The sequence below is a fragment of the Taurulus bubalis genome (genome assembly GCF_910589615.1).
Source record: "Taurulus bubalis genome assembly, chromosome: 5".
Taxonomy (NCBI): Eukaryota; Metazoa; Chordata; class Actinopteri; order Perciformes; family Cottidae; genus Taurulus; species Taurulus bubalis.
In genome coordinates this window covers 19,186,706-19,202,016 of record NC_136593.1, presented here as the reverse complement: position 1 = coordinate 19,202,016, position 15,311 = coordinate 19,186,706, and the positions used below count along the sequence as shown (strand labels likewise).

Below are 15,311 nucleotides of genomic sequence, written 5' to 3'. Positions count from 1 at the left end.
AATTACTATCAGCGCTCAGGTCTATGGAAATATTTGCTAAAAAATCAAAGAAGCTAACAAAGGCAGGTAGCTCAAATTCACATCAATAAGTATTACACTGTCGTGTTGTTCTCTGGCACAGAGTAAACTATACATCCATTATTCAACGTACATGGCGCATCTCTTCACAGTGAACCCTTTAAGTGCTTTTCCGATGTAAATAAGAAAAGGACAAACATACACGTTCCGGCCAATGGCATTTCTCAAGCTACATTTCTCTCTACAAGTCTGTTTTGTCAACCCATATCATGCCTCTTCAGTATTATAAAAAATATTGTAAACATTTATATTAATTGCACAACATACATTCAAATACATACTGTACTGTACAGCAAGATTTTCCTTCTTTATTGTTATCCTGTAGCACCATGTATAGCAAGCTGAACAAACTATTTGTGTCCTTCTACAGTGTGGTACTGACAACACAAAGGAGTAAAAGGGCATTCACTAATGACGCATTCTGCCAGTGGTCAAATATTCTGGAGGTTTGGACTGTATCATTGTGAGATGGTGGTTACTGTATGCCTGTTCAGGGTGTGGCTGACACTGGACAGAGTTGGATGAAGGCAGGCAACAGCTAGTCACCTCGCATCTCACAGCTTCGAGGAAGATAATGCTTCATAAAGGACATTCATCGGCGTTAAGATCAACTATAATACAAAAGATTATGGCGGAGAGTCCTGTCCGGTCATTCAAAAGTCCATACCACTTTCCATGTGAAGACCATACAGTCGATGGTGGAGACACGTTGGTGCAGAAAAAGAAAATATGTCTTGTTGTTACTCCAAGCGTTAATGATTTAGCTAATCAGCATGTGCCACAGAGACATCATGATGCCATGACATCATTGAGTAGCAGCAGAGTTGACACGTAACTCTTCATGTTTTCCGCCCAGTCCCGTATGACATGAAAAAAAGCTGATTAAAGCTGATATATATTATGTACAAGCAGTACTGTTAGACAGAAGGGCTTGTGGACATCAAACAGTCCCACCTGATTCACAGCATCCTGTTAATGTTAATGGTACTGACAGCTGAGGGGTAACAGAAGATGAAATGAAATGTGTGCAAAGGTGGAACTGACAATTGGAGAGTCTTTCAGCTTCCTCTCAGTCTCAGCGCCTCCGTTGCGTGGTTTAGAGTTACGAAGAGCAACTCTCTCAAAAATGAAAACCGAGATTAGAGGAAAGTAGTATCTCAGGTTATGGTCCATTGAAGTGTGGTCGAGGTCCTCGGGTTTACCTCCACTCCTCCTTCTCCTTCCTTCGCTGGAGGCCAATGTGGGTTGGGGGATGCGGGTGGTTACCCAACCCACCCTTCCCAAATCTGCCCTCTGTGCAGAGGAAACAAATGCTGTGAGTTAAATGTGCCACCTGAGACATTCACTGGAAACCATGGCTCCAGCTCTGTTCCTAATACCGCGAGGAAAAGTAAGAAATGACAATAACAGGACTGGGAACACAACACGATGAGACAACGTCACTCCTGCATTGCTTTATTGAATTTGACTTGAGTGACGGAATGAAAAACAAAATGGCACTTTGCAATGCAGGTAAATGAGGATTACTGTAAGTAAAGGAGTACAGAATTACAGTAAATAGGGGGAGAGGGGAGCATGCGGCAGAGTCCTCTGACCAAGCTGAAAAAAATCTGGTGGGAGATAGGACTAAAGCTTGGCTGACTACAAAGGAACAGATGGGTTATGACAAACTCACAGCGATTTGGAGGAAGGCTTCTTCACTTTTGGCCTCTTTCGACGATGAACTGGCCTGAAGCATGCACAGCACGTTTACACGCGCAGGGCAAATGCACGTGCATGGAGACAAACACACAGGTATATACACACACACACACAAACAGGTTCACACACATACATGTATGCACGTAGACACACACACACACACACACACACACACACACACACACACGCACACAGGCACACAGGCACACAGGCACCCACATACGCACAGCAGAGACAGGCAATTAGGCTTCATTACAAGAAGGGAACAGCAGAAGCTGAAAAGCAAGCTGGCACATTGGCCCTCTTTGGCTTCTGCATGCTAAAAAGGCTTTGATGGCAACAGTAAGGTACCAGCTTGAAGAGGTTCAAATTCAGCACACTTCACTGTATTTTATTTTCTTGACTCCCCTAGAATGACTTGCAGTGAGAATAAACATAACCAAAAGGCACACTTGGGAGGCTGTAAGCTCCAAGAGCTAAAACTCTAACATGTGCAGTGTCTATAAAAAGTAATCAACTGTGCTGGAAGAGGAAGAAGAAAAATACCTGTATTCGCTGAAGTAGTTTCGCTCCTTTCCTCCTGAAAGGAAGTAGAGGTAACATAAGTCTTGGTCGGAAATCACTTGACACACTAAAACCCCTCCTGTTGGCCTGAGAGGCTTTCTACTCACCCTTCTCCGGGTTGCATTGCTTATGTCCCTTGCAGCCCCGTAATTCCATGAGCTGTTGATGCATTGCATTCAGAGCATTGCGGTCGAGGGTGCTGACAGCATTTATCAGCTACAGGAATAATGAGGACACAATGTCAGCAAGTGCTTTGGAAAATCTCTGGAAGACTTTTACAGTTGTTATTGGTTATTTCTCTATCTGCCATATTGGGCAGTGTGCCTGTACACATGACATACCTGGTATGGGTCAATGTTGAGGTCAAAATACTCCAGGAAACCGGTAGCAAATTCACAAAACAGGAAGTTGTGTGTGTCATTGATGGTCCTGAGGCACCAATAGGTGTTGTTGTTGGCACTGGTGCAGGCACAGAATGGGCCCACTGAGGGAGGGAGTGGGGGAGAGTGGAAAACAATATTACAATCACGTCCAAAAATATGTTTTGCGATAACTGCTTTGGAAATAAATGTGAAAGTCCCACGACAATATTCCTCAAATCTCTTTATACAGCCATATGTTATTCCATACTTGTCCAGAAGGGGGCTGTCTGCCAGTGATGGTTGTCATGGGTGAAACAAGTGAGGCCGGGCATGCTGCAAGTGTCGTTGTTTTGGAGCCTCTTGAGGAATTTACGCAGTTTCTTCCTGCGCTTCTGGTCCTTCTCAAGCCACAGAATATTTTGCTTGGATTGCATCCTGATGAGACCAAAACAAATTCAATACAGAGACTGCAAGAGCAAATACAAAAATGATTGTCAAACAATGTCAATCTTTACCTGACCGAGTGCATGCGCCCTGCGTTGAGCCTGAAAGCCTCTTTATTCTTGAGGATATAACTGTAAAGACACGAAACAACGGTCACATACGCCATTAGATCTACGTGCAGGCGGCTGGTGCGGTTCGGTCACATTCTCACCTGGGTGGGTTACACTGACACTCCTCTGGCCGCACCTTCTTCAGGTGACCTTTGACATCACGCAGGTTCTTGATTTTGGTCTGCAAGGTTTCAATCTAAACACAGTGGGAACAAGCACACAGTCAGGCAACACCCATTACATACCACAAGCTGTACTAACAACCTGTGAAATGCGTTTAATGGGCTAGATTTCACAATGTGGCAGTACCTCATGCTCAATGTGCAGCTTGTGGTCTTTCCATGCTTGAAGAGACTTGTAGAGGCCCCCATCACATTTCACCGTGTCGTTCATAAGAATAGAGCACCTGCAGGATGAAAAAAACAACATAATAGCACCACTCTGACTCGTGCAGTCTAAATCACCAGAAATATTACACGTTAATGTAGACACATGTACAGTATGCCATAGCACCTATAGGTGACTTTTAGAGCAGGAGGTTGTGTGGGTTTACTGCTGCCGGTGGGTTTGGCTGTGACTCCCATGCCACTGAACTCATCATTGTCCTCCTCATTCCCCTCTCCTCTCCTCCTGTCTCTGGACCAGCTGCTGTTCCTGGAGCCCAGGGGCCGGTAGCCCTCCTCCAGGTCCACGGCATACAGGTCACCATCCAGCTCAAACGACACAGAGCGGGCCCAGCGCTTCCTCGAGACAGTCTTCTTGGATTTCATCTCTGAATAAGACGAGACAGAGGAACCTGAGTAAGATAGAATAAAATAAAAAAAGACTGGTTAGTTTTTTGATGCAGAAGATCTAGATCAATGACGCTGTAAACGAGTGAAGACCAGCATGTGACAAATGAAAATAGGGATGATATGAGACAAAGGCTCCATGCACTTGCTGTGATATTCCAGGTATAACTTCCAATCTTCTGCAATTGTTTCTTTCAAGGCCCTGTGATTAAAGACTCACTTGTCCACTCTAGTCCACCACTTGATGGCAGCACCAACACATGCTCCTCATCTCATTAATACTTCAAAAGATGGTTATTTTAGCTTGAGATTAATGGTCCTGTTTGGTGAGGCTTTGTAGGCTACCGAGGACATTTCAAAGTAAAGCACACGTGTCTTTCTGAGCAAAATCAGATGTATTAATAACCACTAGAACAATGGTGCATGTGACTGACAAGAGGAACTTACTCTTCTTGGTGAGCAGCCTCTTCCTCTTCAGGACGGATGTTTTGAAGCCCACGTCGTCGCAGTTACAGCCCTCGGAGTCAGAAGTGGGAGACAGCTGGACGTGGGCGGCACCGCTGGCCATCAGAGCCTGCATACGTGGAGCATAGAGACTCGCCATGCCTTTGCACTTATAAAGTCTCAGCTTGCCAGTCGGGTCCTCCACACACTGCCACTTCTGAAACAAGGCAGAGGGAAGTTTCATGACATTGGGTCTTTAGGCTTTTACCACATCATAATTTTTTATGCATAGAAACCAATTGACATAAATTGTTCTTTATGGGTATGTGCTCATATTACTCAACACAGACTTCTAATGGTGCCCTGAAAAACCCATGCAAATACATTAAAATATCCTTTGAAGTCTTTTAATTTAGCTTTAGATTCGTTACACACGTTGACTTTTAATAACAATTGATTAAATGTAAACTCGGAAAGTTTGATGTTTTGTGCACAATCAATAATCGCTACCGAGGCGTCTGTGGCCAGAAGCAAACACAGAATCCTCCCAATTTCCCGCCGCACACAAAGTCCCTTCAGGTCTCAATTACACAGAAATAAACATATTTCAGTCATTTATTCATGTGCGCACGCACACACACAAAATACTTGGCGCACCTCATTTTGAATGATTAAAAGAGAGACTTTTAAGCCAAATTGAACCCTGAGAGTACAATGCCTGCATATTATTCTCAGTAAATTGTCAAACAGATTGCAAATTATCACCCTGCATGAGCTACACCTCATGTTGTTCCCCTGAAACTTTAATAACCTCTCTCTCTGAGCTCCTGCAGGTCAGGTACCTGTCCTGGCTGCTGGCAGGAGGTCTGGTACTCTGCTTTCTGGCACAGGTCCTTCACCCGCTGGTATTTTGGCAGGAAGTTCTCCTCCTGGGCCATTTCCTCTCCTCTCTTATGCGGAGGCTTCCTAAAAGAACAGGAAAACACAAGCACTTCTTTTTTTCAACCAACCAAAGACAAAGAGTCTGATGTCACCAGCAGACAATGCCCGGACTGAGAACATGTGCAGCAAAAGGTCAATCAATAAAACATACCCTCTCTCCACCAGGAAAGAATCTCTCCATGTTTTACCCTTCCTGTTCAACTGGAACCTGGAAAATGATTTAAAAGAAAAAAGAAAAATCCTGTTACAGCACTCTGGGATATTTGCACTGAACAAACACGCTCTTCATTTTAAATGCCATCCTTGTGTTGCATTGGGGGAAAAAAGTGGTTTATATTTGGATTGTTCATTCTGTCCAAGAAAAACAACAGAGATCTAGTAAAACATTAAAAAGTCCAGGCAAATTGCTTTTTGGCACATAGCCATCTATTCTGCAACGTTACAAATGTCATTCTCGAAATGTCTGTTGTGTGGTGTGTTCACCTATTGACTGGCCTGTCTGTGTCCAGCAGCTTGAGGATAGATTTTCCATCCATTTCTGCAGGAATATCAATACCGGCCATGTCCAGCAGAGTTGGTGCCAAGTCGACGTTTAACACTATATGAGGATTACTGCAGTGAAGCAAGAATGAGAGGATGTTTTTATTGGAATTTGGTAGAAAAACTGTATCACAACGTCAATAATCTCCTGCATATATATATATATATATATATTGGAACACAGCATCCAGATATCATAATATTGAATGATTAACAGAAAAGTAGCAGTCTGTGTCACTCACATGGCACCTTGTTCCACATTAGGTCCTCGCACAAAGAAGGGCACTCGGATATCAAACTCGTAAGGCATTGATTTGCCCTTGACCAGACCAAACTGCCCGATGTGGTAGCCGTGGTCTGAGGTGTAAATGAGGTATGTGTTGTCAAGTTCCCCCGTCTCCACCAACATGTTGTACAGCTACGGAGGAGGATATGATTCATTGAACAGTCACACAGTGTAAAAAGTTATACTTCATGTTTGATAGCTCAAGTCTCCAGTGCAAGTTTCAAGGAAAAGGGATTGAACAATTTACCAAGTGTGTCGGTGAATATATTATACAGTTCCTTTCAGAACAGGCACAGATCTCACAGGACTTGAGACTGTCAGATGGAATGTGTGCACGTATGTCTGTGTTTAAGTGTCTGTGTGGGTATTTCTGTGTTTAAGCATATCGCTATCTGGCTGCATGTCCGCCTACCTTCTCCACACTGTCGTCCACAGACAGCAGGGTCTGCATCCTCCGGCGCTGCAGCATGTTGGTGAACTCCATGTGGACGGGCTTCATTGCTCCTGTGTAGCGTAGGATCCAGTGCTTGTCTAGGTTAGGGGCATGATTATAGCTGGGAGTTCTGAAAGAGGCAGAAAAAACAAAAAATAAACAACCGAAAAAATAAAACAATGCTACTACTTAACTTTTTTTTTTTTTTATATCCGCATATATTTGCATTCAGTTCTTTCTTTTTTTTGCACCTCCACACATCTGATTGTCATAGCTGTAAATTGGATTATAGAAAATGTACCAGTGTGTTGAGTTACAATATGCAATCGCAGCAATATCCTCTGCCGGTGTTTGCTGATGTCTCCTATTCTTTTCTTTCTAAAGTAGCAAGAAAACTGTTTATGCAATGCTGAACTGGAGGTTACATAAACCATGTAAACTGCGAAGCAGTGCAATCGATAGGACTGAACACAGTGAGCACAGTTTGATCAATAATTAACTCTGAGCCACATGGAACTTTAATTATTTGAGAATAAACACTGCTAAATAGCTAATGGGATCCGAGAAGAAAATATATTTAACATTTAAAGCTAATCGATTTGACTTTTAAGAAATGCTAATGTCCCACAGCCTGGTCCAAAGTGGAAACTTTAATTTAGTGTGAAGATGTGTCTGCAAGGAGCCAAGGTGAGGAGAAGCTTTATCACTCGAGGAGAGCAGGACTTTTACAGCCTCTATCTTAATTTGGTTGATAAGGATGGAAGGAGATGGAGTGAGAAAAATAGCCACAGAAGCGCTCTCAGGAAATATCACCCCAAGGAGAGCAAATTTATGGAGAAAGAGCAATTAAAAGTTTGTACAAAGACACTGGGGCTGCATTTACAGAATAGTCTGTGTGTAAAGCTTGCGTAGCACAGGTTAATGATGCTGGAGGGATTAGACCAAGCAGGAGAGCGGGTCTGAGCTGGAAGGAGGGGGCAGAAACGGCAGTCTCATTACTGGCCTTGGATCTGTCTCTCGAGGCCAATATCAGGCCTGCCATTAGCGAGCAGCACTAGACAGCAAGTCAGGAGTAAGGAGGGTCAGGAAGACAAAGGTTGAAGTGTTATGTGAGTGTGTGTGAGTGTTTGTAAGTGTGTGTGTGTGTGTGTGTGTGTGTGTGTGTGTGTGTGTGTGTGCGTGTGCGTGTTAGTGTGCGTGTGCATGTGTGTGCCTCTGGGATCATTACCTATGCATTAAACACACATCATTCATGCCTTTCTTTGATCACGGCTGACAAAATGGTACAAATTAGCCGGGCTTATTACAGTGCTAACACTAATGTGAACAACGCATGAGCCACATACACTGCAGTGAAACACTAGCTGTGCGTGGAGAGGGCTCAGCTGCCAAGAGCGCACTGCAGGCAGAGGAAGATAAGATCGAGCTGAGATTAAGGAATTTGTGTCATTCTGGGTCAAATGAAAAGGGAGCCTGAATGTGTGGATGAGTCATATGGAAGCAAATAGCTGTGGATGTGAAATTGTAAAGAAAAAAATACAAATACTACCCTTGGGATTGTCTAACATTCACAAAATCAGTACAAATTAAATGGACAAAGCCAGTCCAGTTCAAACTAGAAGAGCATCCTACAACCTGCAACAATGTGAGGGCACACAGCTTGGTTGATTTGGCGTTTTGAAGCGTATAATCGTTTTCTTACATGTGCTGTGATGCGTTGAGGAAGGCAGTGCTGTACTGCGGGGCGGAGTCCTCTGGACCGTGCGGTGCAACGTGGCTGAGGACCATCATGACGGGACGGTGCGGGTACATCCTCTTAGACATGCGGAAGTAGTTGGTACTGTCGTTGGTAATGATGTCTGTCAGGTAGTCCTGCGGAGCGAGCAGACATTGTCTATCAGGCGCGGTGAGTGACAGAGGGAGTGAAAGAGCCTGCAGTGCTACGCTGGGCCAGTGCCCATCACTCACCTGGTGTCAAAAACAGATTCCCAAGCACTACTGCATAGCTAGTATATAAAAACAATCTGAAAAACAACCCACGATGGACTTAATATGCTGTTTGACCGTCTCTTTGCAAAGACAACATTTTGAATTTGATATGTTTCATATTTTTTAGTTATAAACTATTCATGAATTCTGGTTAACACATGTTTACTTAATGTTAACTGCTTAAACCCTGTAGATTACTACATCTCTCAAAGCAATCCAAAAGTACCTGCAGTGTTTCATCTCTCAGGTGGAGCGTTTAAATACCTTTGAGTAGACGCCGTTGTGTTTCTCTCGTACTCCGTTCCTGCAGAGGGTGTAGTTGTAGAAGCGAGAGTTCTTCACCAGAGCTACCCATTCCTTCCAGCCAGGGGGCACATAGGAGCCGTTGTACTCGTTCAGATATTTTCCAAAGAAGGCTGAGTGAGGAACAGGCTTGTGTTAATGTTGGTCTTCAGTGAAATGACCCGTTTGAATCCGCTTTGACCTTCACGGGTCAGACTTGGGGTGCTCACCTGTCCGGTAGCCAGAATTGTTGAGATGTACAGCGAAGGTGTGCGGCTCGTGGTGGGCCTGCCACGAGGGAGAGGAGCAGTTTTCGTTGTTTGTGTAGGTGTGGTGGTTGTGCACATATTTCCCCGTCAGGATGGAGGAGCGGGACGGGCAGCACATGGGCGTGGTGGAGAAAGCGTTGGAGAAATGTGTGCCGCCCTTCTCCATGATCTGCCGAGTTTTGTTCATGGCCTGCATTGAGCCTGGGAGAGAGACAGAGAGTGTGAGAGAGAGAGAGAGAGAGAGAGAGAGAGAGAGACAGAGAGAGAGAAAACAAGGGAGAGGTTGTAAAAAGGGTGAGGTGGGTGAGAGGAGATTCAAAGGCCAAGGAGGGAAATGAAAGGGACGCAGGGGGGATATAAAACGGTTGGAGAAGAGGGAAAAATATAAATATAGGGCTCGAGGGGTAAAGAGCTAAAACCATTCTGGACATGGTACGAAAAAAGGACGGGGGGAAACTAAATGAGGAAATAAATCTTTGTGGTGATTTGGATTCCTGTGTACCAAAAGCTTTTCAGGCTGATGGTGATTGTTTGGGAAAACAGATGCTTGACCATAAATTCCTGCTTTTCAATGAGAGTCTTCTCACTAGCGATCACAGGAGGACAAAAGATGTCACAGAGGCCATTATGCAGCCACTCCAGTCCAATACGCCGCTAAAGGACTTAAGCGGGAAGGGAGATGGCCAGGATTTGGCATCCAGACAATGGAAGCCAAAGGCCGCCCTCATTTCATGCCAGCATTGGAGGACTTGGCAAAGGGAGCACATGACTTTGAGTGGGCCAGTTGTTATGATGCCAAGAGGCAGCATTAGGCTGACTTTCCCTCGCTGATGCTGTTGGATACACATGGAGAGAGTACCCATGCCCATGGGACATGGACATAAAGCAAACAGAGAGCGAGACAGCTGCACAAACACACAGGGAAGGATTAATGGAGGGAAATGTCTTACCCAGTTCTATGTCCTGATCGTCAGTGAGGATGAGGATGATGTTGGGTCGGATGTTGCGGAAGTGGCGGTCCCTCTGCAGGCGCGACTTCTGCCGATAACCGGACAGATAGCCAGAGCCATCGGCCACGGGAAGGATTCCCACCAGGATGAGAAGGAGGAGAAGAAGAGGGAGAGGGGCGGAGAGCCCCCGCCCTGCCATCACGCTAGCCTGCGGTCACCTCCTCCTTCGTTTCGCACCCAGGAGTCTGCAGCACCCTCACTCCACCTGCGAGACGAGACACAGAGGGAGACTGATTAGAATAAACTGCACACACACACACACACACACACACACACGGACACGGACACGGACACGGACACACACACACGGACACAGACACACACACACACACACACATACGCAAAACATGGTGAAAAATAGCAGATGCAAGCCTTGGACAGCCATTACAGGGTGCTCTTCCGTACAAATGCACCCGTTTGGGCTGAGCTCAGCTCGTTAATCAATCATTAATGATGCATTAGAGTGGTGTCATTGGCTGGGTGTAATGATCTCTGGTGATGAGCACATGGCTGCCAGGCTGGGGCTAATGGGCCTGGGCGCTGGGCCAGCTCTGGACTCACCTCCCCCGGTGAGGGTTAGGGTGGATACAGAGGGTGTGGGGAGGAGGCGTGGGGGGCAGAGGTGAAGGAGAGAGACAGAGGAGGAGGGGATGAGAGGAGGGGAATGAAGACAGGGGTCAATGAGCAAAGTGACAAGAGTCCAGTGCCAAAGATTAGGAAACGCTGACTTCAAAATATACCGACTACACACACACAGTTAGGCTGAGAGAAAAGTGGAAGTTTATGTGAGAAAATAAAGCCGGTAATATTTAATGTGGCAATATCACTAAGGACAATAAAAGCAAACTGCCTCCAGATGTGCGGAACATTGCAAGTTCTGCTCGCCGTGTGTAGGTTTAACATAACAATTAGAGTCAAGTACGTGTTAAATAGAGCTTTTTCATAATCTCTACTTGCAGTTTACAAAAATTACACTACAATCCTATTAGTTCTCTAATAGCTATTCCTCATTAACAGTGTTTACAGAGTTTACCATGGCAACTGTTGTAGCACCTGACTATCCGAACAAATTACTGTTTATAGCAAACAAAGCAATAAAAGCAAGAGAGTGTTATGTTTTTAGATGTATACTGTGCAACCACGTGAACTGCATATTAAATCTCAACAGATGAAGCAGGAACCTGTCTTAAACATTTTTGTAATTTTGAAACAATTACTATTAAATATTAGATAGGAAACGCATATTGATAAATTGGCTATTAAATAAAAGTAGGCTAAATAAAATGAAATTGTTTTATTTCACATATATTTCACTGAGTTGTTATTTGTCACACATTTATTATGCAATGAATATTAGATGGCGAAAAACGAGAGCTGAGTTTTGTGCCTATTTTATCATGACACATAATCAGAGCAGCGATATGCCTCAGTGACCATGTTCATAAACACCGTTTACAAGCAGCAAGCCGTGCACGCTGAGATTGCTGCGGCAAGGTGGGGGCTTGAGCACGTGTGTGCGTGTGTTTGTGAGTCCACAAGGAGCCAGCCAGAGGATGAGGACAATGACAACAACACAACGGCAACCTCTCTCTGCTGGGACCGCAACGCCTCCTCACCGACCACCCGCCTGGCGAGCAGTCTGACATGGGGATAGGCAGGAAGAAATGAACGGACACGCACACAACTGACGCGTTTATCGAAAGACAGCATGGAGCCCTCAAAATGCAAAAATGTCAAATCCATTAAACATTTAAGGAAAGAGATGATTACGGAAGAGAGACGTCGCTCCTCAGTCTAATGCAAGACCGCTTTTCAGATTGTGCTCATTAAGGTCTTCCCTGATGCCCACACATGTCCTCTATCCTCCTCCACGAAAACGCACACGCATACATGCAAATACACACCATGTGCATGTGAATACGTCCACGCACTCGCACGCACGCACACACGTCTGTATAGCAGCTGTGTTTGCTCTGGCTTCCTCCTCCCAGGGCATGCGGTTCTTCCCCGGAGGAACGCATGAGCTCTGACCCGAGTCGCTGCGCTGTTTGATATTGTCCTTGCTCCTTTCTGGTGTGGGAGGTACAGTAATTCCCTTTGATAGTTGTTTATCTGTTCAAAAAGCTGATGTAGGCAAAAAACCCGCCAGGGAGGAGTCCCAAATATAGATCTGATTTACAAGAAAACATCCAGCTCGATTTTACGCGCTGATCTATCAATAGCTAAGTATGTAAATACTGTGTTATTGACACGCTACGGTGGTGGATATTTTACTCCCTTGAGGCCTCTTTCCCCATGATGCTGAGGACTAATTGGATTTTCGGGCTTTTATCAGCTCTAACTGACACATGCAGTCCTTTCTTTCCAGTTTTCTCTCTCCCCCTCCCTCTTTTACCTCCCTGTATTGTTTATCTCTCCGGGTGGCAGATGCTACATGAAACCGCGAAGAGACAAAAAAAAGAAAACCGTAACGTCCAAACAGACAAAAGCAATTATACCTTGAAGATGTGCGGAGGAGCAGAGATGGACGACCGTTAGGAAACAGCCGTATCCAGCCAAGCTCTTCTCGGTCTCCGTCAACATGACCAGTGTGATGGTTTGTACACATTCATAATGCAAGGTGAGCCATGTTGTGTCTGTAAACTGGGATGGTTCAGAGCTCGTTTGCCTGACAGAGCTCTGCCCACATCAGCTCTTTCCACTAACTAAACTACGAAACGACAATGCTGATTCAGCCCGATAAACACGGAATGAAAGAGGATTTTTTGCCATTTAGACAGAAGCACAAGACAACATGGGTAAATATAACTCTCAGCAAAACTCATTAAAGGCTGGGGGCTCGGAGAGGAAGGGCTGGGGAGTAAGCTGGCAGAATATGAGATCACAGGAAATAAGCTTCTAAAAGCATGTTGTGGGAACGAGGATCATCAGGTTATACTAATGCCAAGTGATGCCTGGAAGTCAGAACAGAGAAGGAAAGTTTTGCCCTTCACTCATTCGCTTGTAAAGAGCCTCTAAGAGACAGCAGCACTGCATCATCGGATAAAAAGTTAATGCCGTCCATCTCTTATTGATACGACTGAATTATGAATGCCGTGGCAACAGAGCTGGCCATGTCACAGCACGGGCATGATGGTAAGACGGGGGAAAGAGTGGTGGGATGAGAACAGACACGATACCGACAGACAGATATGTTACACTGCCCAACGACAACACACACACATCTGCACTTCAAGTATCACAGTTCAAGTGAGGCGGCGAGCAAGCCGGGGGAGCGCTTAATAAATCTCCCAAAGACTTTGCAGAGGCGTTAATGTACTTTTCCCCCTATAAAGAAAACACCTTTGGCTTTGAAACAGGCATAAAGTTTGATTCATCCAATCTGAAGCTCCCTGAGAAGGCACAAAACACAGGCAGAATATGAGAAAAACGAGGGGGGAAAACAACATTTATTACATATTGAAGGAGGACGAGTCATGGCGTACACTCGCAATTTAATCAACTGTGTCTCATAATGCGTATGAAATATGGAGGAGAAAGCCCACAAGCTCGAAGCCAGACTCCTGGATTCTCAAACATGAGTGTTCTGAGAGAGCTGGAGAGGAAAAGACAGAGTGTGAGAAAGGGAAAGAACCTTGAGGTCTATAGTTTGGAAAGAACAAAGCCCGAGCACTACCATTGCAGATGGATTTTTCCCAAACGAGAAAACTAGATTCACAGAGCACGGCTTCCATATGAAATGGAGGATAATAAAACAGAATACGGTAGCAGAGAGCCTCCAAATCTCTTCTGCGTCGTTCGTGATGCAGGAAATTGCCATCTAATGTATTCTAGTGCTGGAAAAGGAAGTGGCCAGGAAAGTTTAAATAGACACATCCCGTTCTGAATGTGGCCCGCTGCAGCACTATCAAGCCAATCCCTTTGGTCATAATTGAGGCTGGCAGGGCTTTGCTAATGTGTGACTTTGTTCCCATTGGCCTGCCGAGCTCTGAACAGAATGTGCAAAATCTCCAAGGACCCTTGAATTTACCAACAAAAGTTGGCATTCAGATGCAAATTCTGCAACGGCATGCATCTATGTGAGAGTAACTTTCTCTTAGAGAAGTTTATGTGTGTGTGTTCGTGTGTGTGTGTGTGTGTGTGTGTGTGTGTGTGTGTGTGTGTGTGTGTGTGTCGGTGGAAGGAGGGATTTGAAATCCTCAATACAGTATGGAATGCTTTTTTCATGATAATAAGAAGCCGTGTTTTTGTCCATCCTTATCATCCTCTGCTTGCAAATATTTGCTCCACTGACAGAATCTGAAAAAAACAGATTGCCTATTGACCCTCTAGTTAGAGGTATGGTCAAACATGCAACAACACATTTGTTGCAACATTGACATATCATCAGCTTTTAGGTTGTTGATGGTGAACAGTTGCTTACTTAAACATCCAGCAGACTATTTTTCTTTCTTTTCTTTCTTCTTACCGGTCACTCCACTGCACACTTCATATTTAAACACTCATGCCACTTAACATAAACTTTAACTTAAACACATGTCACTTTAACGTTATCTGTTTGTCTGAGCACTTTATCTTATACTTGATTTAAATATCATTGCACTGTTGTTGTCGTTGACTGTTGATTGTTGTTCGTCTCGTCTAATGTATGCACCTTCCGCCTAGCAAAATTCCTCGTTTGTGTAAACATTCCTGGCAATGAACAGTTTCTGATTCTGATTCTGATTTGGAGTCCTGTTTTTGTCCACCTGATCTCTCATTTTTGCTGTTTTTGGTCTCTCCAACTCCTGAGGGAAATATATGGCTCTTTAGCCGCAAAATGCTCCAGTTCACCAGCTAGTCGCTAACTGTGTCTCTAGGTTGTTTGGTGCACAGCTGCCTGCTGTGGCTGTAAACGATGCGATGGCAATGAAAGTTGCTACAGAGCTTCATAAAGCCTCAGGGAGCTCGTCCATCTCCACAAGCAATCCCTTGCTTAGTTAAACTTAACTTGGTTAAACTTGGAGAAAGACTTCCATTATGGTGAAAGGGTGATGGGTAAATGTGAACAACCAGCAACCAATGGC

At 44.7% G+C, this 15,311-nt stretch overlaps 1 protein-coding gene across 2 annotated transcripts; it reads right to left on the bottom strand.

Annotated features, from left to right (window-relative positions):
* Nucleotides 1-1,340: 1,340 nt before the first annotated feature.
* Nucleotides 1,341-10,384, bottom strand: sulf2a (sulfatase 2a; the record flags this gene model as incomplete). 2 transcript variants are annotated; one of them, XM_079218524.1, is made up of 20 exons in its annotated part: nucleotides 1,341-1,371; nucleotides 1,754-1,807; nucleotides 2,326-2,359; nucleotides 2,451-2,559; nucleotides 2,685-2,827; nucleotides 2,974-3,140; nucleotides 3,221-3,280; nucleotides 3,361-3,455; nucleotides 3,569-3,665; nucleotides 3,773-4,055; nucleotides 4,498-4,711; nucleotides 5,337-5,460; nucleotides 5,588-5,644; nucleotides 5,920-6,048; nucleotides 6,219-6,394; nucleotides 6,675-6,825; nucleotides 8,398-8,567; nucleotides 8,949-9,100; nucleotides 9,197-9,436; nucleotides 10,186-10,384. In XM_079218524.1, the coding sequence occupies 20 exons, from the start codon at nucleotides 10,382-10,384 to the stop codon at nucleotides 1,341-1,343; spliced, it is 2,685 nt and encodes an 894-aa protein (XP_079074650.1). The 2 variants fall into 2 exon arrangements, with proteins under 2 accessions (XP_079074650.1, XP_079074651.1); XM_079218525.1 differs by having other exon boundaries at nucleotides 3,773-4,031.
* Between the last annotated feature and the right edge of the window lie 4,927 nt (nucleotides 10,385-15,311).